We start from the raw sequence: 23,218 nt of genomic DNA, 5'->3' as shown, positions 1-23,218 counted from the left end.
AAGCAATTCTCCTACCTCTGCCTCCCAAGTAGCTGGGATTACAGGTGCCCACCACCATGCCCAGCTAATTTTTGTATGTTTAGTAGAGATGGGGTTTCACCATGTTGGCCAGGCTGGTCTCAAACTCCTGGTCTCAAGTGATCCACAAGCCTGTCTCCCAAAATCCTGGGATGACAAGTGTGAGGCACCACACCTGGCCTTAAGTGGATTATTTCTTAATGGCACAAGTTATCCAAACCAAGTGCAGATTTCCTAGTTAACATGTACTGTTTACCTGGCTAACCCATGTGTACCTCCCAGAATATTCTCCATCTGTGCCTGCCTCCCAGCTTTGAGGGGACTCCTCTAAATCTATTGAAGTTGTGTAGTAGTCCGGGCCAGCAGGCTGGAGGATGACTCCAGATCCGACTCTTTCAACCCACCCTCCCTTCTCGATCAACTCACATGGACCTTCTTAGCTTCATGTCTGAGCTTACTCCCCTCCACAACTTTGTCCTGCTTATATATGGAATCTGACCACAATCTACCTACCTCCTAATGGGCTCAGAAGGCCCCGTGGGGCACAGGTGCTAGGAAGGTCCCTAGACTTCAACCTGAAAGGTGCCTCCAAACCCAGATGTAACACTCGACACCACCCATCTACAATCTTCTCTCTACATTTTCTAACTACAACTGGACTAAAGAAAGAGCAATCCAGGCCAGGTGTGGTGGCTCACACCTGTAATCCCAGCACTTTGGGAGGCCGAGGTGGGTGGATCATGAAGTCAGGAGTTCAAGACCAGCCTGGTCAAGATGGTGAAGCCCTGTCTCTACCAAAAATACAAAAATTAGCCAGGAGTGGTGGTGGGTGCCTGTAATCCCAGCCACTTGGGAGGCTGAGACAGAGAATTGCTTGAACCCAGGAGGCGGAGGTTGCAGTGACCTGAGATTGCATCACTGCAGGGTGACAGCAAAGACTCTGTGTCAAAAAAAAAAAAAAAAAGCAATCCATCATGAAGGAACAAAGAACAGACCCTCACTACTCCCCCTACCCTTTCACTATCTTTTAAACCATGTTTACAAAATAGGATTAAGAACTACTCTAGAGGTCCATGTACATAAGATTATCTTTTATTAGAGATCTTATATTACATATTCCCAAAAAGATATAAAATCTTCCAAGAGAAAAATATCAAAACCTGTTGATTCCAAGGTGAACAAAATGATCAAAATGAAGGCAAACATTTTCTTCCAGACAAAGGAATATAAAAACATTTCGGCACAAGTACAACAAAGGTATGGGAAGATCATGATAATGTTTTACAACGCATTTGACAGCATTTTATTTTAATCAGTATTTGTAGAAAATAAGGATGCTGAGTTCTTGAACACTGCAGTCACAAACTCAAAATTTCCAAAAAAAGGAAAGAAAACACTGAACTATTTGGTCAATTGAACATCTGTAATAATAAATGTAATGAAACCTAACCAAATAAATATGCCACTGAGATCACAACTGAAGTGTATGGTTTTTAGTGTGTGCCAGAGACATTACATTATTTAATCAGTTTTTGACCACAACCCAAAGCAAAAGCATCCTCTCTTCATTTCCCTGATGATTTATTCTAAAAGTAACTTTAAAAAGCAGAAACTTGCTGGTTAAAGAGAGTTTCTGCTTTACCTGTGAACTGCTGGTAGCAACACAAGCTGAATAAAACCCCAGACTAACATGGGATAGATCCATCTCAAACAACCAGAAGTGGCAAAATCACTGTTATTGCATCAAGATTTTTTTTTTTAATTTCATCTGATCAGAATTTCCAGAATGATTAAGCACACCCACTTAACCACAGAACACACTGAACTCCCACAGGAAGGTTTTACATTTAAGATGCAATGAAAATACTGATCTCATTCCTGGGGTTTGCTTCTGGCAACCCTAACATCTGTAGATGTCCACAAAAAGGAAGTCCTTCTTCTTTTTTTAGTTTTTTCCCAAAAAATGTGGAAGAAAACTTACAGTACATGTTTATTGCATGAAATTACCCCTTGTAATATCTTTATCAACACTGGTATTGTTTCCTTAATTATTAAAGGCAAATGAGTTTATGAATTTAACGTAACAATAATCTTGGGAGCTGCATCTTGAGTCAAAATCCAGACGATAATCAAACTATATGGTGAAAGAGAAATTGGGTTTTTATTTCTCTATAAAGATGTTGGAAAGACAAAAGGTAAATGGAGGTTGAAAGCCACAGAATACGAAATCGATTAACTCAAAGAGAATTTTCAAAACTGTACATACTCAAAGACTCCTTTCTATGCTAAAACGGAATAGTCTAAATGTTGCTATTATTTTAATGTTAAGGAAACAATAATCCCAAATAAATTTTATTAAAAGCACTGTAATGGCACATGGGCTCAGAACTTCATTAAGGTTAGCACATACAAAAGTTGAGAATTGAATGAACAAACATATTCCTTAGTTAGATAAACCATGATGAGCTACATAAAAGTGGGTTTCAAAACAAGATCAATTTTAAAGCATTCTCTCTTTAATATAGTTAACTACTGTGAAATGGAAACAGTAGCTGGATTTTGCATTTTACGAAATCCTTGCTTCAAGTTGCAGTTTCCTTGGCAGCAGCATATTTTAATTAACAATATTTTCCTTCCTTATTTTGTTTTCCGACATCTCAGTACATTCAAATAGTCAAAATGTTTAGAGTAACATCACCACAAATTTAATGAAACAGATCAGAATGTGGCCAGCATTGTCAGGCAAAAATTACACAATTTATGTGTCATAGAAAGTACCCACCCCTCTCCCCGATCCCGCAACATTCCCCCTTCCCCAGACAGTAATATGGACACTGATTTAACAAGACTTATAAAAAAATAAGGCACATTTATTTTGATATGGTAATTTTAAAATAGAAACCCCTTCTCAGAACACCTGTATTCAAATGAGCTGTGTAAAAAGACACCTTGTGGTACCTAAAATAGGTTTATGGTACCTATGGAATTGCTTCTATTTTAGTGAAGATGGAATAAATTGCACCCATCCCACATTGTCAAGTAATGAAAATATGCCTCTTTTTCTACTGTTGAATGATTCAAAATCAGGTATTTCTGGAAATACTTAGAAAGGGTAGGAAGGGAAGGAAAAGGTCAAGAGGTACACCAGAAAAAGGTATAAAAATCAACTATGTTAATCATAAGGGTGGATAGATTGCACTTTTCCACTTACTTCAACACATAATTTTTCAAACTAGTATGAATGATTGCAACCATTTTGGCCATTAGCTTTTACCCACAAACACTTTATTCCATTTCAGCCAAATAGGTATTTTTGTAAAACTAATGAAGGATCAGCACACAGATATTGTAAGAATCTCTTCACAACCCCCAACACAGACATAATTAGTTAGCATTTAACCTGAGATACAATCTGTTGAGAGGCTGTCTTTAAATATTCCTTCATTTGTTGCATCAATTCATACTGATGGTGGTAATTCATGGGAGGAAGTTTAAAAAAAAAGAAACTTGACCGATAGCATGGCTTTTTTTTTTTTTTTTCTTACTGTAGTGGTAAAAGAAAAAAAAAAAATCACAGAATCACAGAATTTATCTTCTCACAGTAGCCAGAAGCTAAAATAATGTGCTTCTTTATTGCACGTCAAACCAAGAAAGGTATAAAAGCCAATGATTCTCAATCTAAATGTGAAAGTCAGGTTCACCTCAACCGGATTCGGTATGTGCTGATTTCCATTGGACTCAAGTTGATCTCACTTATATTCTGAGTGCCGGGAGGTGAATGCATCAAGGATAATGATGAAAGTGTGAGACTTTCGACAATAAACTTGTTAAAAAGTTTCTGTACCAACATCTGAAAAGTAAATGATAAAATTTGCATATTTAGATCAACTTTGAAGATTAGCAGCACAACTATATATTCTGTGAAAATCAGTATGAGAAGGAATAAAACAGTATGTTGAAATTCTCTTTTGAGGAAAAAAGGGTGGAGTAAATATACATACATAAGTTATTAAACATACATATATAAGTTCTCTTTTATGGAAAAAAGGGTGAATTAAATATACATATATACATGTTTGAACATATAGACTATCCTTGGAAGGAAATAGGAAACCAGCAATGGTCATGAGCAACATATTCTGCATTCCTTTTTGTATTGCTTGAGAATTTTATCACGCACAGGGGCTTTTTCAATAAAAGAAAGGACACCCAATGGCCAAGAAGCTTTAAAAACATCCTTATTCTCTTTTAGTCCATACTTATCCCTAACAATGGTAGTCCTCAACCACTTTTTCCTGTTCCAACAGAGTTGAGAGAGAGCACACAGGTTCACTACAAGGAAGGATCACATGTCATTGAGTCCCAGTCTATAGAGTGGACAGGTCATTTGAAAAGTGTTTCCCTCACTGCTGCCATGTTATCTGTCTCTCTGGATTATATAACCCCCTTATGATTCAAGGCCTTAATGTCAGAATGCTCAGAACCAAGTATACTTAGATCATCAACAATAAGATAGAGTGCAAATACAGTATAATAAAAAAGTAATAAAAATATCAGTGCTTTCTTGGCATCAACTCCAAGCAGGGTAGGGTAAAAGAAATGTAGAAGCTAATCTATCTAAGTAGGTTTAGGGCTCCTACCACATTTTTCTTTTCTTTTTGGACCCCACACACACTAATTTGTAGGATTGGAACTGAATCACTTGAGTCTGGTCTACAGCATTATTTATGGGGTTTTGGAGGAAAGTTGGGTCAGCTGAGCTGCCTGGTGAGGCAGACCTGCCTGTGTGCCTAAATCAGCCCAGCTGCCTTCTCTGAGTCATGGCCCTTTCAGTGACAAAGGCAGGAGATTGGAGGTTTGTTTCCTTCCAAGGACAGGCTTGATGGAACTGCCAGAAAGACCAACTTGAAGAGAAATAACAAATAGGCAGCCAGCAAGCTGTGTTCAGACTGAGGATCTGTTTGGCCTGCACAGTGTTGACTCATATGCAAATCTGCATTAATCAGAAGACTAAGACCTACATTTATTTCCCAAGGGAAAACAACTGATTGGTGCTACGTACGGCTGCCTCCTGGGCTGTGGGTAGATTATCCTACTAGCCTACAGTCTCAATTTTCCCAGTTGCTTCTTTATGGCTACCTCTATAAAGCTTCAGTTACTATAAACTTGCCTTGGCCTCTGTAGGACTTAGGTGTACCAGTGCTGAACTAAATGATATGTGAGCATGTATGGTTCGGGGGAGGAGAAAACTGGGGGACTGGGAACAAGGCACTTTGTAGGCTGGAAATAGAAGGCCAAGGAAATGACAAGAGCATTGCCTTCAAATGTGCATAAACTCCAGCTATGCCTTTTGATGTTGACAAGGAAAGCAGGCTGAAGTTTTGAGAAAGTGTATTTTTCAGATGGGGAGATTCAAACTAATTTGCAGACTGATGAAACTGAGACAGTAAAGAGGCAATGAAATATGATCTTATTGTCAAGATTCTTTGCAGAAAGAGATTTCAAAGCACATTAACAGTAAGCAAAAATAACCTTTTCAACTTACCTTTCCCTGAGTAGTAGAACAAAACAGCCCTGTGCCTTTGCTAGAGAACCGACAGTCAAATCCTTTTCTGTGGAGGATTAAAGCTGCCTCATTGGAATGCCCACTGCCCACCTGCAAATGAGCAGAATGGAGTCACACCGCACAGACAATAAAGCAAATATTTACAGTACTTCACACACCACTCTCTTGATGTCAGCATCCAAAAGCACATTTATTTAGCAAGAAAGTTAGGCAAATTCATTTCTCCTCAGGTCCATGCTCACTGTCCATTCACCTGCTACCATCCTCTCCTACCTGTACTGAGCCAGATGAGATTATGTTCTAAGGTTACTTGTTAGGTAACCTCATGCCTTGGTTTCTCCTATAATCTTAGGTTTCCTTATGTCCATATATTATTTGTTTTATCAAAGTTTCTTCAAATAAAGCATTTTGTTTTCATCTTACTTTTTGAACACACATGTCAGTTGAATAAACTACACCTAAACTTAGTCCTTATCTGGTCACTGAATGATATACCATCTAACTTAGAAGTCACACATGCTTCTTTATTGAACACTAATTTTTGCTAACTGCATTCTTAATCTTTGATGTATTGATTCATTATTTTTATATTAGAGCTATTTAAATTTAGTTATGCTTTCACTTGGTAGGCCAGCTCACATTTATCAGTTTGATGTATCATTTAAATTGATACTACAGAAGCTATTGTGGATGGGCAGGCAAAAATAAAAATATCCACATGACAAGTCAGCTAAGAGGGTCAGTATACCTTTTCTCACAATAAAATTTCTCATATCCATTTAAGTATCAATGTCATGAATGGTTCAGGCCTCTGAATATTATAAAATACAATTATCTTAATAAATTTTATGTTTCGTAAAGTTGGAAGGTGTTTATGATAAGATAAATGAATTTAAAATCCCTGGAAAAATTAAGAAACATACAGTTTTTGAAAAAAAGAGTCATGTGCTGCTTAGCACTGACACTGTGATAAAACTGATTCTTTCCTCTGTTCTCTGGTCACAGACAGGAATATGCCCAAACTCTTGATCATCCTCACCAGGGGATAAGATTTTTTAATGTACTAAAGAGACACCTTTCCTGAATAGCTGCCAGAATCTCCACCACTGATTTGATTTTAATGTGCCTGAACGGTTTAAAGCTGTCCTCACCTCAGAGTCTTGGCTGGAATAACCTATGTTATGATGTTTCACACTGATATTTTGTAGTGGTACTGCTAAGATTTTGTTTGAAGGAAAAGTCATTTAAGGAATTCTGAGTCATCACAAGACCAAAATACACACAGCAATTTTAAATCATATAATAAAAATTTCTAATGCATTTCAATACATTTAAAACACCCTCCCCATGTACTATAAAAATAAATAGGAAATCCTTCATTTATGGTATCATTAGATCTCCCAAAGAAAAACAAAGAGGACTCTATCATGTGCCAACTGTGAAACCTTAGAATAGTAATTTCTTCTTCCTAAATATCTATTTTTTTGCCTGCAAAATGGAGGTAATGCTTGTATTATTTCCTTCATGGAGTCACTGTGTGGATTAACCTGTTGAAAATACTATGTAAGTAGCCTCACGCTGCCGTGAAGGGCAGAATGCGCTAGTGCAGGAGCTGTGTAGTAAGAGTGGTTCAGAGCCTGAGTGGGGAGTCAGACACCTGGAGATTTGGATCCTTGCTCTGCAATTTACTAGCTGTGGATTTCAACAAAACCAGGTTTTCCTTTTCCATAAAATGAAGATGAAATGAAATGAAATGAAATAGCTTAACGAAGATCTGGTCAAGTGTCTGGCACACAGGAAGCCCTTAGCATAAATTTCCTTTATTGACATTACAACTTTGTAGCTAAAGACTCAGGGAACTCCTAAATTATATGTCTAGAGTCATATATCAAAATCATAACAAAGTCTGTATTCAGATTAACAGGTTAGAAACCCTCTTCATTAAGCTCTTTTAAAAGCACATATCACTATTAACCTAAAGCATTTGGCCTTTTTAACTCATGGGTCCATCCTTACTTATCACTTGATAGCATGCATTGCTACAATTCCCGCAACACATTTGCTCTTGGAATAATGAATTCCTAAGGCCTTTATAGCAACAGAAGGGGACAAAAAAAGTTGGGAGGGAAACACCTTTGGAATTCTACATTTGAATTCTACAAGAAATTTAAACCAACAATACAAAAATAGAGATAAAAGTCATAAAAATTAACTTTCACTGATAGAAAAAGTTATACTTTCTCTCAAAACTAAAATTACATCACTTTTGTAAGAACAAACTGAAATAGCAATCATCTTTGTCCAAGTTTTTAAAAAATCAAATATTCATGAAAGTATCAGTTTTCAAGCAAAAATACCTGAGGCAAAGCAGCAGTTTTTCAGTTTCAAAGTCTGTCTAGACATTTATTTCCAAGAAAACTGTTTTTCAAAGTAGGGAAACTGTGAATTTAAATTGAATATGCATGCAGGAAAACAGATACCTTTAAGTAGTTACACTGTATGCTCTAGGAGAGTAAACACATTTTGGAAGAACTGCTTTTACATTCATTAATGCATTAGTAATATCTGGACCCCATAAAACGGGAGGATGTGGGGAAGAAAATTTACAATTTTTGAAACTGTGCCAAGCACTGTGGTAGGTAACTATCTTTGTAAAACAGATTAGATCACTTTCAAGGCTGGATTACTGAAGTAAGGCTGGCATATTCAAAAGTTGCACAGAGAAAACCCATTGCAAACTTAATTCAGGGGATAAAACCAACATTCAGCTAACAGACTAAGCTGGGCCTCTGAGGCTTTTCCAGCAACTTGGTGGAGTATGGGGAAAGGTGATTTGGTTTGCAGAATGAAGCCATCAGATAAAGCGGCGCTTAGAGAAAGCTGGATCAGACCAATGACTTTTTCTACCATGAACCATTTATGTGACTTTGAGTCACATAGTCTACAAATTCAGCAAGCTAAAGCGGGACATGTGAAGAGTCCCTCTGAGGACTGAGGGTCAACTGCAGTGACAATATCAGTCATTGCTAATACCTGTTGAGCACTTGCTGTGTGCCATACCCTGTGCAGAATGCTTTTCATCAATTAACTCATTTTATCTCACAACAACCTTTGAAATATTTGAGATGGTATATGAGTTTGTATTAAAATATGTAAATATACGGGAAAATCTCTATCACAAAGCATTCTCTCTTATACTCAAACAGCAATGACCACAAGTGATCCTGGATTAGCCCTTAAGTCTTTTCCCGCCAATGGTTGGGATATCCTTCTGTAGGTGTCCTATTATTACTGAGGACACAAGAAAAATAGACAGTGTATTCCCTCACATTTTCAGTGCTCCCTCTCCCTTCTTGTTCCCATGCAAGACAGTATAAGGTTCTGAGAAGCCATCTGGACTCAGACACACCTGCGTGTGCTCCCAGGACCACATTTAATGGCTGTGTGCCCTAGACAGTTAACTATCGTATCTCTAGGTCAGTTACTTTCCTATTCTGTAAGATAGGATGAAAATACTGTCTACCTTCGTAGTGTTGTTGTGAGAGCTTTAAAGTTCATGTAAAGCACTTGGCACAATGACTGACAAACAGACAATTTTAGATATGTTATTTTTAAATATCTGAGGAATTAGTAACAAAGTATTAAGTTGGTACAAAAGTAATTGTAGCTTTGCCATTACTTTTAATAGCAAAAACTGCAATTACTTTTGTACCAACCTAAACTATCAGGAATAAGTCAAAATGACATCAAGATTTACTCTGGCAATAAATGTCAACCTCTAATTTATAAAGAAGTACCAATGTTTTTACCTCATTATTAGTGATAATCACCATTGTTCATGACTGAACTATCACAGGTAAGAACCTTTATTTGTCAAGCACTCATAGGGCTTACTATGTGCCACACACTGTTCTAAGCGCTTTACTGACACTAAAATTATCTCCAATCCTCAGAACATCTCTAAGGTAAGTATTATTACCATCTCCATGTCACTACGGAGGAGGCTGAGACTCAGAGAGTTAAGTGACTTGCTCTAAGTCACATGGTTAGAAAGCGAAGCAGACACGCTCATACCCAGGACATCTGATTCCAAAGTTTAAGCTTTTAACAGTTTCCTTCTCCTACCTTTGCACTAGCTACGAATTTGTGCTCATAGATACCTAGCCAGGAGAGAAAAGATAAAAATTATTTTTGATGTAAAATAACAAAATACTGTAAACTAAAGGAGATAACCCCTCCAATTTATGGCTGAAAAAGGAGAGTATTGACTGATGGTTCCAGCAGAGATAAAACTGTAACTTATCAAAAAAATATCAATTCAGAAATCAAGCTTTGGAAATTGTAATTTCCTTCCACCTACCACCTATCCACCTATCCATTTACCCCACTTCAAATAGGATTTAAGGCCATTCTGGAAATTATACACATATGACAGTTTCTTCTAAGGAAAAAGCAGGTGAATAGTCCTCTACCGAAGATCTTAAGACGTGAGTTATGTCATTCTTCTCTCATACCAAAAGAAACAGTAAACTTTTGGAAACTGTAGTAAACACTATGTGTGCACCCACCATTTATGGGGAAAAGAGGGACCATAACTTTGGCCAAATTCTCCAGGACTCATGGGACGCCACCCCCCTCACAGAGTTAGTAAGGTGCACATAGATTAAGGCACGGCTACACATCTGGTGGGAAAATGTCTCCAACCCACTCAGATTCTTTGAAAATACCTAACACTCATCTCTAGTGCATTCTAGCAGCTGGAAGGTTAGAAAATTACATGCTTCATTATAAGTCCAAAGACAGGAAATAACCAGCAGAAATTCATTTTTTAGGGTGCTCATTAAAATATCCAATAATAGCTATCCTGTTTTGATCAACAAGATAAAATGACAGAAAGAAAGGGAAGGTAAACGGCTGTTCTTAGATATGTACAACAAAGGAATTTTTTTTTCTCACAATTCTCACCTTTCCAGAAGCTAGGAGATCAATAAAACACCAATCAATTCTTATAAGAAAGACAAAGTAAAATCCTCAAACTGCCTTTTATAAGAAAAGAAGAGGCAGAGTGAACAAGTGGAGAGATAAAATCTTATTCAGTAAGTGCTGCTGATATTGAAATGATGGTTAACTATTTGCAAGAAACAGTTAAATACAAATCAAAATAAATTACATAGAGAATAAAAAGAGAGATATATATATCATGTTTATATAAAATAAATATATCTAAATATAAAAGTCAAGGAAATAATCTAAAAATAAAGGAAAAAAAAAGAGTTGAACTACATATCACTTTTCTAAAGTGATTCCAAGTAGAATGGCTCCATGAAGCTGAGCTTAACCAGCTTCCTCTTTGTCCCTCTATTCCAGGCTGAACCTGCAGCTCCAGCTTCAGAAGCCTGACTCATGATCTGTCCTCCCATGAGATCCTCCCAGCATCTTCTCTACCCAATCTCCCTTCTTCTTAAATAATGGTCCTTTCCTGATGACAAGGCTTTTGCATTTAGTATATTTGAGTGGTGTTCCTGTTTCCTAGGTTTCAAACCTTTACAGAAGCTTCTTTGTAGTATCTCAAGCTCTTCATGGTGTAGGGAAAGGGGGTGATCAAGGAAAAGAGTTGAAAGACGGGTCAACCGAATAGGAAGGCTAATGGGTAAGTTTGTAGATAGTGGCTGGAATGGGCGAGGCCATGCAGCATGTTGTGAGGCAGGGCTTCAAGAGATGTTTGTTCCCCTCTTCATCTGAATACAAATATATGGCATATAATCATTTCCAAAAATTGATATAAAGCAGAAAAGCAAGATATGTCTGTCTAAAAGCAAGATATGTCTATACAAAAATGTAAACTCATCTACTAATATAGAGGATTCCCGGAAAGCTTGGACTTTTACAAACAAATGTAGTAATTCTAAAAAAGTCAAATGCTACCCTCTGAGGCCACACACAGCACTGAGATTCAGAGGCCTGGCTGTAGGTCTGATTCTGCCATTTGCGGCTGAGTGATTTTATTTTTATCATTTAACTTAGCTCTAACTCTTACTTTCCTAATTTAGGAAATGGAGATAACTCAGCAATTTCATCAGAAAAATTTCTAAAAATTATGAATTCCTAGGCTCTCCTCCCCAGCCCTATAGAATCAGAATCTCAGAGATCTTGAAATTTGTAAAAGTCTCTATGTTTAAAATCTCCCCTGTGTGATCCAGACACAGCTAATCTGAGGACTAGTAGTTGAAACTGCTGAACCACCTCAGTGGGTTATTATACCTGCAGCCTGCAACTCGCCTCCCTCACTGTTCTTTGAATATATAACCCCTTATCCCAGGAGTCAAGAAAACCAACTGAGGTTTAGAACTGAGAAACCTTTAGACAGCGGCCCAGAGGAGGGCCAAGCAAGGCAATCTCTATCATGGTGCTGTAGGAGTTGGTCAGGCAGGAAGATATGTGTCCTTATCATGCTAAAGTGGCCTTCAAACACATGTCTCATGAAATACTCTGGTGATTAGGAAAATGCTTACTTAAATACAAGGCAATGCAGACTTCAGGTCTTGCTTGGAACCTATGTCTATTTTGACATTATTTCAAGGGGAAAAATGAGTTGCATTCTCCAAATGAACAGCCCATTATTGCACATTGGAAGCTTCTAGCTCACAGAAACAGGAACCCAACCAAAATGCTTAGGTCTGGCTTCTGCACTGATTCATTGAGTTATTTTGGTCTTTCTTTTAGTATGAGCATGGAATTACACTGGACACTTGGTAAGTACAGCTTTCTTTGAATCAATACCCACAACAGTTCCCTTCAATGATTATCTTTCTATTATCAGGTTAGGGCAATTCTTCAAAGAAGTGGTTTTGAATGGACCAATCCTTCCCCTTGGATTACTAGCGGGCTTTTAAACAACTGTTATAAATATGTGCTAAGAGTCAAAGGCTAACACAGGAACTGGCACCAACTGATATTATATGATAATGCAAAACTCTCAAGTATTTAGTTATGATTATGTGCCAGCATGGTGGTTATCAATAGGTGTTATTAACATTTCAGTTTTTAATCCTCTTGGTCAAATCTTTATGTTGTTAAGTTGCTCTCTATTCCCTCTGCTAAAACCCCAATCTGCACCCAAGTTGGAGTGTCATTAGGATAACAAGGTATGTTTACAAAGTGCTTTTGTTTTCAAAAGGCTTTCACAATAGGATTTCATCTGTTTTTAGCAAAAGACCTGACACAGCAATACGTGACATTAACCTCATGTTATAAATGGTAGCTGAGTCAGCAGTCACTCAGCCCACAGGTAGGGAGGGTGGCCCACCTGTCCAAAGGCACGAAGAACAACGGGAAGCCAGGTGGCTGCAGTGAGTAGAGGCCAGGCTGCAGAGGGCCTGAATGCTCAGTGTCTGAGCCAATTCCAGAGGCAATGGGATTTTTCATCTGAGAAGGGATTAGATTTGTATTATAAGAAAACAGTCAAAAGCAGGAAGGATGTGAAGAAGTGAGTGACCACTAAAAAAAGGTGACATAAAAAACAAGTTCCAGGCTTTGCTTACAGAAGGTAAAACCCTATGCTCACTGACTCTAGTCAGCTCCAGCTGCTTCCAGAAAACAATCACATTTAAAACAACTACAGTGGAGGAGCCACCTAGAAGTGAGGCTAAGGGACAGTGACCACCCATCCTCCCCAGAAGCTTCTGGGTTCTTTAGGTCGCTGATGTCCTCTACCATCTGTGCTGGGCGGTGGTAACCTGAAGCCCAGAGTATTTGATGCCCTCTACTCTATTCTTTCCATTTCTTTTAGCCCATTAATTTATGACATGATACCTCAGGGAGCCAAAATGTAGACCTACAAAAAAACCACAGCAGAATCCTAGAAAAAACATCTACACAATTCACTGATTCAAAGTAGTTTTTGAGATCCTTTGTGCAGGCATTGTTCTTCACCGGGATATAGCAATGAATAAAGGACAAGCACAGCTCTCATGGAGCTTCTGTTCTGGCCACATATCTCTCCGGCCTCAGGGCCTTCACACTTGCTCTTTTCCTGGAGCACTCTACCCCCAGAAATCTGCAGGAGTTTCTTATTCTCTGACCCTCTTCAGATTTTTACTCCATTATCACCCCTGTGAGGCCCTCTCTACACACCTTAATCAAAATTGTGTTACCTCCTCTGAATGGCTCTTCACTTTTTACTCCTTCATAACACTTAACACCATCTAACATATATTTCTCTTACTTTTTCTTATTTTTCTCCTCCCATTAGATTCTAAGCTCCAGAAGGGCAGGGGCATTTGTCTGTTTTGTTCACAATTGTATCCCTAGTGCCTATGGCAGTAACTGGTATGTAGTGGGTAGGAAATAAATCCTGCAAGTTCACTCATATGATTTTAAAAAGCCTTTCCATATATATATATATATACATACACACACACACACACACCTTAAGCATTTGCTTGTAGTCATTATTACAAGTCATATATGTTTGCCTGCATAGCCAAGCATAAGTTCCTTATCTCTGAAGGAAACCAAAATACTTCTCTCTCAAAAAACTGAGGATTATTGAGCTGAAGAAGGAAAAAAACCAGGGGGCCATTCTGTCCCTTCTTCTGCCTGCTTGATGGCAGGACAGCAATTTACAAATACAAGAGGTCTTCAGCCCTGCCTCTCTGCCTTTTCTTGTCTAAAGACAGGCCCCTTTACAAGGCTTGCTAATCAGCTGAGACAGCAGTGCCAGAGCATCTAGGAGCAGACTTCACTCTTCCCATAAATTTATCCTCCCACATTTTCCTGCCTTTTGGAAGCCTGAAGATGCTTTCTTCTTTGTCTTGTCTCTAGAGGATTTATGGCTGTTTGTTAAAACATTATTTAGGCAAAGTCCCAGACCACTGCCTTGGGAAAAATACACTTTTGAACTGAGGCCTCTCTCAAGTGACGGGTACGGCATGTACAATATACTATTGCTATTTTTCCCCTGTTTATCTGACCTTTATTTTCAAAAGTGTCTCAACTAAAAATCTATAAAGGAAAAAAAGAAATTATATTTTTTATCCTATATCTTAGACATAAAGTTGTAAATCTCTAACGTTCAAATTATAGGCATTTATCCTTACTTTATTGCTTTAGTTCTTTGTTCTAAATTAAACATTTCTCACCTCTTATATGTTCTTTAAACATGAGCATCCTCTTCTTTTCATACTTAGGCCTTTACCATGAGGTATTTTCCACAGAATCCATAACCACTTACTATTTCTAGCTAAATCTATGTCAATTTGCAATATCAAAACAGCTTTGCAACACATAAGAACAATGGCAAATGTCTAATTCTTGTTCTTTCCAAATGCTATTTTTTTGATGTTAAAAACAGGTATGTATATAACTGCAGTCTAACCAAATTAAATTTCATACCTAATAAAACTTCCCCATGCTTTTCCTCTAATATTTCTTCTAAACAGTTGGTTTTCTAATGGGAAACTGAGTTGCAGTGATTCTCAAGAGAAAGGTACGAAATGCAAAGTCTCTGATACAGAAATAACTAAGTACTATTTCTCTAGCTTCTGAGAGATACTGTCTAATAAGGAGAAATGAATGGGAAAAGTCAGTAGTGCTAAACTTAAGGCCCAGATTGTCCACCTACTAATGATATTTCCTGACCTGCTTGCCATACAGAATTTAAGAGTAAATTAGTATCAGGATATGCTTTAAAATATAGAGCAATAGTCAAATGAAAGGCATGAAGCTTTCGGCTAAAGGTGAAGCCCTGTTAATAATTCCTCAAAGCATAATAAAGCATACTTTTTTCCCCTTTCCTTACCCCCTTAAAACAAGTACATAACAAACAGTAATTTTGTATAAGACATATTTTGAGGCCGGGTGCAGTGGCTCAAGCCTGTAATCTCAGCACTTTGGGAGGCCGAGACGGGTGGATCATGAGGTCAGGAGATCGAGACCATCCTGGCTAACACGGTGAAACCCCGTCTCTACTAAAAAAAATACAAAAAAACTAGCCGGGCGAGGTGGCGGGCGCCTGTAGTCCCAGCTACTCGGGAGGCTGAGGCAGGAGAATGGCATGAACCCAGGAGGTGGAGCTTGCAGTGAGCTGAGATCGCGCCACTGCACTCCAGCCTGGGCGGCAGAGCGAGACTCCGTCTCAAAAAAAAAAAAAAAAAAAAAAAAGAAGACATATTTTAGACATACCTTTGACTGTATTGTTCTCAGATTAACCAGATGAATGTCACAAGGCAAAGATGACTGTAATGGAGAGAATTCACCTTGCAGATCAAGGGTAGGTGAGGAGAACTTATTTGCCATTGGAAAGACTGGATGATTCATGAAAGAAGAAGTTATGTGGCTAAGGAGAGAAGGATAACTGACCGAATTCTTTTCTTCTTCCTATCAAGAAAAAACAAAAATGTTTAAGAGGTCTGTATTTCCAGTTCTCATCACATTAAAGAACTATCTGAGAGGGTTTAAATATAAAAATATATGAATAATTTGGTTTTATTTTATAAATAACAGTCTTAGAAAACACTCCATAAACTATCAAGTTTAGTTGTAAGCAATACAAGAAAATAAACAGTGCACATCTAACTCATATGTTTAAAATATCTCTCCCATTGATTTAATACTAAAAATACTGAAAACATTTCCTACAAACATTTTAGGACAAGGCACACCTTTTTATGAAAATTATCAACCTATCACAAAACTCTCAAAGTATAAGGATTGGGCTGTACATAGATTATATGTTATGCATCATCAAATATTATCTCCCTTCTCAGGTTTCATCCACCATATTCTTGTGGTTTCATTTATACACCTTAACAAGACCATAAAGGCACGTACTGATTCAAAGCTAAAGTCCATCCATGTTACCAAATGATAGGAACTAAATGTTACCCAATAATAGAATTTAAAGAAAACAAAACTCTCAAAATAAATCCAATTTTAAAATATAAATAACATAGGTGGCATGCCTAGATCATCTGATTGTTTTCTTTCAGCTTGGTAAATCAATGCCCATTGTTTCACTATTTTATTCCAAAAGTAGAAGTGTTAAATACGTTACTGAAGTTATCACACACTTACATAGTATATGATTATTCCATATAATTTAAAATGCTTTAGTCTTTGCTGTGATATATGCTTAAAGGCAACACTTCTGTAGGTTCAAACATTAAATAAGCTACTAATGTTGGTATATTAAATATGCTAGATGACATGCAAAATTAAGTCAATGACTGAGTAGAATTTTAACCAATAATGCCTAAGGAGTAAAAACAGACACAAATAATTTAGAAAATAATTTATGCAGAAAGGTCCTTTGATCACCTGTTATATTTGAACCAAATTTAATTTTGTATCTTATTTTTTTAAATGATTACTCCATTGATATCTTCTGATTTTGCATCCTTTTTGTAATATAAGGCTCAGATAAAAGGCTTGGCTACTGATCTGTGTGAAAAGACAGGATTTATAGAGATACAGAGCTTAAAATTCAGAATGTCAGATTAGCATTGCACAGAAGGGTGCGAGCAAAAAGTGACTAGCATCGTGCCAGAAGCTAACATTAGATGTCATTACAATTCAGACCATGGAGAGAGAAAAAGAAAAATTTAAGACAGCAGAGGGACACTGCAATATTAAGATACTGACAAAAAATCAGGTCTGAAAGAATTGTAAAAAATGTATCCATTCCACATTTTTTTAAAAGAAAGATTAAATAAAGCATATAAAATAATATTCTCCAACAATACTGAAATTTAATGCAGCTTGTAGAATAACATGAATAAAAGGAATAATTTCAACAAGATATTTTAAATGTACTCTCCAAGATCAAAGAACTTCATAATCTAGGTTACGATTGCTGACAAAGTCACTCACGAGTAATAAAACACAAAAGACTGAAACAGAAAAGAAAACAAATTTGGGAAGTATTAAGTCCACTCTAGGTCAAGAAACATTCAGAGAAAGCTCTGGCTTTGTTCTACACTCTTGGAGTAATTCCTTGCCACTCCAGTGAATAGCCAGAACACTTCCTGATTAATCTTCTATACCTCAGAAACAATAACGTGCATATATACCAATCCTCCACATCAGATTAGTTCTTCCTAACCATTGGTATTTCCCCAAATTAACCATACAACAGAATGACTTAGAGTACCTTTAATCAACACAGATTCTTGGGTCCTATCCCAAATCTACAAAATCTTGAGAGGTGGGGTCCTGAAAATGCAAAGCTGAAAAGCCTCCCCAGGTAAATTTCATGGAGTCAGCCACACACTGCTCTGTGACCCTGTGCTGGGAACTGCCACCCCAGACATCCAACCTTATAGAGAAAACAGAGCTCCCTTTAGAATCAAAAGATAAGCTTTACCTTTTAACTACCTTTGCATTAAAAAAACAAGATTCGGTTTCAAAGACATTTTGACGGGCAGTCTTTTAAAAGGAAACAACGTCATGGATGTTAAGGACTTCAAGAATTTAAAAACTGTGTAGTTTACTATCCTTAGCAAGCTAAGGAAGTTTAGAAAAGAGTTGTGGTTCACTACCCTAAGAGCACCATGAACAAATAACACCGCCAGGTTGGAGTGGCAAAGTCTCACCCAGGGTTCCGCCATTCATGTACTTTCTTATCATATTTTACAGCAACAAGAGGCTCAACAAGATATTAACTGTTGAACCATCGATATTTAAATTAATCTCTACAAAGGTTACCTTTCCACTCTAAGTCACATGATAAACCCAAAGTTTTAAAAACATGTTTTCTACAGGAAAGTTTATGTGTTTAAGTTATAAACGAATCCCCCAGCCTTGTACTTAACTAATCTAGTACTATAAATCTTATTTAATTTCTTGTTAGTTGGAAGGCTTCAGATAGTATAAGTGTAGCTTTCTCTCTGCAGCCTGCCTGACATTAAAGAAAGTTTCTAGCACCTTCTGATCTAAACCACACAAAGTACAGCTCTTCCTCACTGGGTTCCAGCCCTTATTCCATAAGTCAGAACTTCCTGCTAGACTCCTTGGTGCCCTTAATTAAGCTCACTTTGAGTTAAACGATCCTTAAACATCAAAGGCTTCCACTTCATTTACATCAAATTCTGTTAAATTATGGTGAGATAGTAAGAGACCATTTTAAAAGTTACCTTTGTTTATTCAGTTTGACTTGAAACATGGTGGGAACTTAATAAGTCTGTTGAAGTAAATCTATTAATTTAATAAGCAAATGCAATATAAATAAATGAAACAAGAACACTAGAGAGAAAGGGTGGGGTAAAAAGACAAAGGAGATAAAATGAAGAATAATACATTGAATCATAACATTTAGAGGTAAATATCTGTAGCCCAGGACTGAAGACTATGGGGCAAATTTGAAGATACACATTTTGGTAGGTCTGTATGGTATTGAAAAGTTGTTTTTTTGTTTTTAAGCCAACTCTTTAATAAAAAATTCATAATAAAAAATCAATCCCAAAAAACCCAAAACACATTTTTTGTTTTTTACCCAAGAAACTGGAAATTTGTGTCACCCTGGGCAGGCATTCAGTCCCATGTGGAAACAATCAGCTGGAGCTGAGTTGTGGGTCTTAGTGGGATATGTCCTCAAGTTTAATGTAGATCTTCTGGTCACCTAAGTATTTACCCTTATCGTTGACCTCCCTCATGCTGTCACTTTTCTAAACCATATAAGCATTTAAGATTTTAATCTGATCTCTCCCAATTTCTTCTCCTTATATTTAAAGGTAAAACAACACAATTTTAACACTTGAACATTTCCAAGGTTCCTAGCTCAGTGCCTTATTAACCAACCAGTAGCAGGAAAGGGGTAAGGATAAACGGTCAAAGAAACAAATCCTAAAGCCATCAATGCCTGTTTTTAGTCCATTTTTCTGTTGTCATAACAGAATACCACAGACTGGATAATTTATCTATAAAAGAAATTTATTCAGCTCACAGTTATGGAGGCTGGGAAGTCCAAGAACATGACACTGGCATCTGGTGAGGGCCTTCTTGCTGTGTTATCACATGGTGGAAAGGCAAGACAGTGCATGCAAGAGAGCTCATTTTTATAACAAAGCCACTGCTGCAATAACTAACCCATTCCCATGATATTCATTCATGAGGGCAGATCCCCCATGACCCAAAAGCCTCTCAAAGGTCCCACTCCCAACACTACCACAATGGTAGCCAAGTTTTCAACACATGAACTCTTGGGGGACACATTCAATCCTGGCAATGCCGAAGAGATGATTCCTATTTTCCATTTCTATTGGCCTTTGAGGATGATTAGCATAAATGATGGTCAAACTTGTGCAGCCACAGTCCTCGCTGGACACCTGTACATATCACACAGTGGATATCATTCAAGTCCTTGTTTTTACTGACTCTCTGCAGAATTCTCTGAGGACAGGACTTACTTCCACTTAGCTCGGGATTATTTCCATGAGGCTCTGTCATGCTCAGGGCTTCCCATTAAAATATCTTCCTATTCAGGAAGTATCCCCCCTCTTCAATTCCCTCCATCATTATTTTAGATATTAGAGTCTGAGTTGAAATTAAGAACGTTTTCTAGAAAATTCAAGTTACATGGTATTAACTTTCCTCAATTAAGTGTCTTTTTAATTATTTTCACTAGACATTAAAATGTATTTTCTCTTCTCTAGTTCATTTCTTATTTAAAAGAAACCATTAACTGAAGACCCAGAATCCATACTTGAGTAAAAGAAAAATTTAACCAATATAAAAACATTAGATTAAATTTAAATCAATTACTATCCAAGGAGTTCTGAATGGGAATAAACAAATTATTTCACTTCTAAGTCAAAGCTTTATTGATTTGATGTGAACATTTTTATTGTTGTAGTTAACAGAAATTTTGTAGATTAGTGTCAATATAAAGTCATATAAACCAGAAACTTTTTCAGGAGGAGCAAAAGACAGTAGCTGTCAGCACTCAGACAATGATTTTCCTAGGCAGATTTAGTCCTTAAAACTAGGCTGTCTTGTCAGTAATTGATTTAAAACATGAGTCTCAAGAATGGTATGGCTCTTGACATCTAAAGTGGATACTAATTTTTTTTTCTAAGATATTCTAAATACTGGAAGAATTTTTGCTTTAATTAGCTGTTGCCATTTAATTCAATCAACTAGTACTTTATTTAAAGTATGTCTACCACATATAAGGACATATGAAAATGAAGGCAACAAGTTCCTGGAATCTAGTAGGGGGAAAGGAACATGCATATGAAGACAAGGTAATAAGCAGGAATTGCAAAAAAAAAACAGCGGCAAAATGTGCTCTAACAGTTCATTCATCTATGCATTTGGATATTCATTCATATGACATATATTTGGCATGTCCTCTGCCAGGAACAATCCTAGAAGCAGAGAAAGGCACAATCCCCACTCTCATGGAGTTTATGGTCCAAAGGAGGGAAAAAGACATGGGTCAAATAATCACACACTTGCAGGAAGGTGAGATGCACAGTTTGGAGGCAGCATAGGGTAAGAGCTTTTAATCTGGTCCAGAAGCAGGTGATGAAGTAAGCACTAATCGAACTATCACCAAGAGTCCCAAAGGCAGAGGATAACAGGCCGTGTGCAAAAGTGCTGTGGGGAGGAGGGGATGGAAAGTACTTGGGACTTAAAAGAAACCAGTGGGCCTAAAGTAGACACAGTAAAAGGCATGCCAATGCCTAGGGGACATGCAGGGCCCATAACATGAGGGGCTCTGGAGGCCATGGTAAGAAATTTTGACTTTTATACTGACAGCAATGAGAAGATATCAGAGGGTTCAACAGGAAGCAATAAAGTTAGATTTGGCTTTGAAAAAAACAAAAAAACAAAAAACATTCTGCCTTCTGGGTGGTTAAGAACAGACATATGGCAGAAAGAGAACAGGGTGGATGTGTATAGGCTAGACCCAGGAAATACAGGAAGTTAGTTTAGATTAGGGTGGTGGAAGTAAAGAAGATTATAAATTTGAAATATTCAGGCAATGAGATAGATAGGTGACGGCAATTACTCTGTGAGAAAAGACTGACGGGAAGAAGCGTCTATCAGGCAGAACCCATGTCTGTCTTGGAGTTGGATGGACGGTGGTTGCTGTTGACTGAGGGGAACACTGGAAATGGGTCAGGTTTGGGAGGGAAGAGAGATAATGAGTGTTTTGGGTATGCCAAGCTTGAGGTGTCCTTATAAACAGGCAGGAAGCAATTAGATAGATGAATCTGGAGGTCAGAGACAAGCCTAAGTTGGAGATATGTATTAGTGGCTTCTACCTGTGTGGAGGATGCAAACAAAACCAGGGGAGTAAAAGAGATTGCCAAGGTATAGCATAAAAAATAAGAAAAGGAGAAGGCCAGGGGCCATGCTTTGAGAGCTCTAAGATTTAATGGCTGAGTAGAGAACTAATAGAGAGATAAAGAACTGCCAGAGAGGTGGAAGGAAAACCAAGCTGCATAGATCCATACAACCCCTGGCAAGGCAGTATTTTACAGAGTGACAATGGCCAGTGTCAAACACTGCTGTAAGGTGAAGTAAGATGACGAAAGTCAATATCCACTGGATCTACTGACATCGTAAAGAGCTCTTTCATAATATGATGGAGGCTAAAGCCAGACTGAAACAAATTGAGTGTGAGAAGGAAGTGATGAAATAAACTCATCTCATAAACTCTGGCTCAATCGGGTAGGAGAGAGAGGACAGTAGCTTACAGGAAATGGAAGTAAGAGTCTGAAGGAAGGCTGCATTCCATTTCTATTTTTAACAGAAGAAAACAAAGAGTGTTCAAAAGCTAACAGAAAGAATCTCCCAGGAAGTGTTGGATATGAGGAGCAAGGGAGAAAGAGAGAGAGAATGAATAGTAAAAGGATGCTGAGGTGGTTGAAGAGAGTAAGTTCCAAGGACAAGTGGTGGGATCTGCCTAGGATGATGGATAGTAAAGTCTCTTTTTAACGTATCGGGAGGAAAGACGGGAAGGGTGGAAGTAGATGTTAGGTAACTGGAACAGAGAGCCCTGTCTAATGGCTGTTCTCTCTATAAAGTGACAGGTGCAGTCACTGGCTGAAAAGAGTAGAAAAGACTTGCAATGGTCAGTGCAGAAAGGAGAATAGAGCAAAAAGAAAAAGCCCACGTTCAGGGTGCGTGATAACTTATGGAGAACTCTGAAGATAACTTTACCTGAACAAGCATATCATCAGGTCATTCAGGTCCAGCTGGGCTTGTGCCAGACCATTCAACACAGAGTACTAGATTTTTGCTTTGAGGAATAAAAATCAAACATGGAAAACCTACATATAAATACATTTTCAACTGAAGAGTCTAAGACTAGAATAAGTACACTAACATTTCAAATAAATTTTACTAAGATTTCAAATAAAGTTTACCAAATTTAATCTCCTAAGTATATGACTAAGTTCTATTCTTTAACTTTTATTTAGCTTAATTTTTCAATTCTTATTTTTTTCAAAATAATTTCAGAAATATTTACCGAAGCTGATTTCCTGTTATTATTTTTTATCTACATAATAAGCAAACATAAAAAATAGAAAGACCTAAGTGCAAAACTTACATGATATTTATAACTGAGTTCTCTTTCTGTGAATGTGGGCCACATCCACTATAAAGAAATCTCAATATTGGAAATGA

The 23,218-nt window shown here is 37.5% G+C and overlaps 1 protein-coding gene across 1 annotated transcript in view; it reads right to left on the bottom strand.

Annotated features, from left to right (window-relative positions):
• Positions 1 to 1,090: 1,090 nt before the first annotated feature.
• Positions 1,091 to 23,218, bottom strand: part of MAN2A1 (mannosidase alpha class 2A member 1) — a 174,990-nt gene continuing 152,862 nt past the window's right edge. The window contains exons 20-22 of the mRNA XM_025387988.1: positions 15,767 to 15,961; positions 5,564 to 5,674; positions 1,091 to 3,868 (exon numbers count right to left, since the gene is read on the bottom strand). Of these exons, the coding sequence (XP_025243773.1) occupies positions 3,716 to 3,868; positions 5,564 to 5,674; positions 15,767 to 15,961 (459 nt within the window). The 3' untranslated portion in view covers positions 1,091 to 3,715. The remainder of the gene's footprint in view (positions 3,869 to 5,563; positions 5,675 to 15,766; positions 15,962 to 23,218) is intronic.

The sequence above is a fragment of the Theropithecus gelada genome, chromosome 6, assembly GCF_003255815.1.
Source record: "Theropithecus gelada isolate Dixy chromosome 6, Tgel_1.0, whole genome shotgun sequence".
NCBI lineage: Eukaryota > Metazoa > Chordata > Mammalia > Primates > Cercopithecidae > Theropithecus > Theropithecus gelada.
This window is presented reverse-complemented; position numbering and strand designations above follow the sequence as displayed.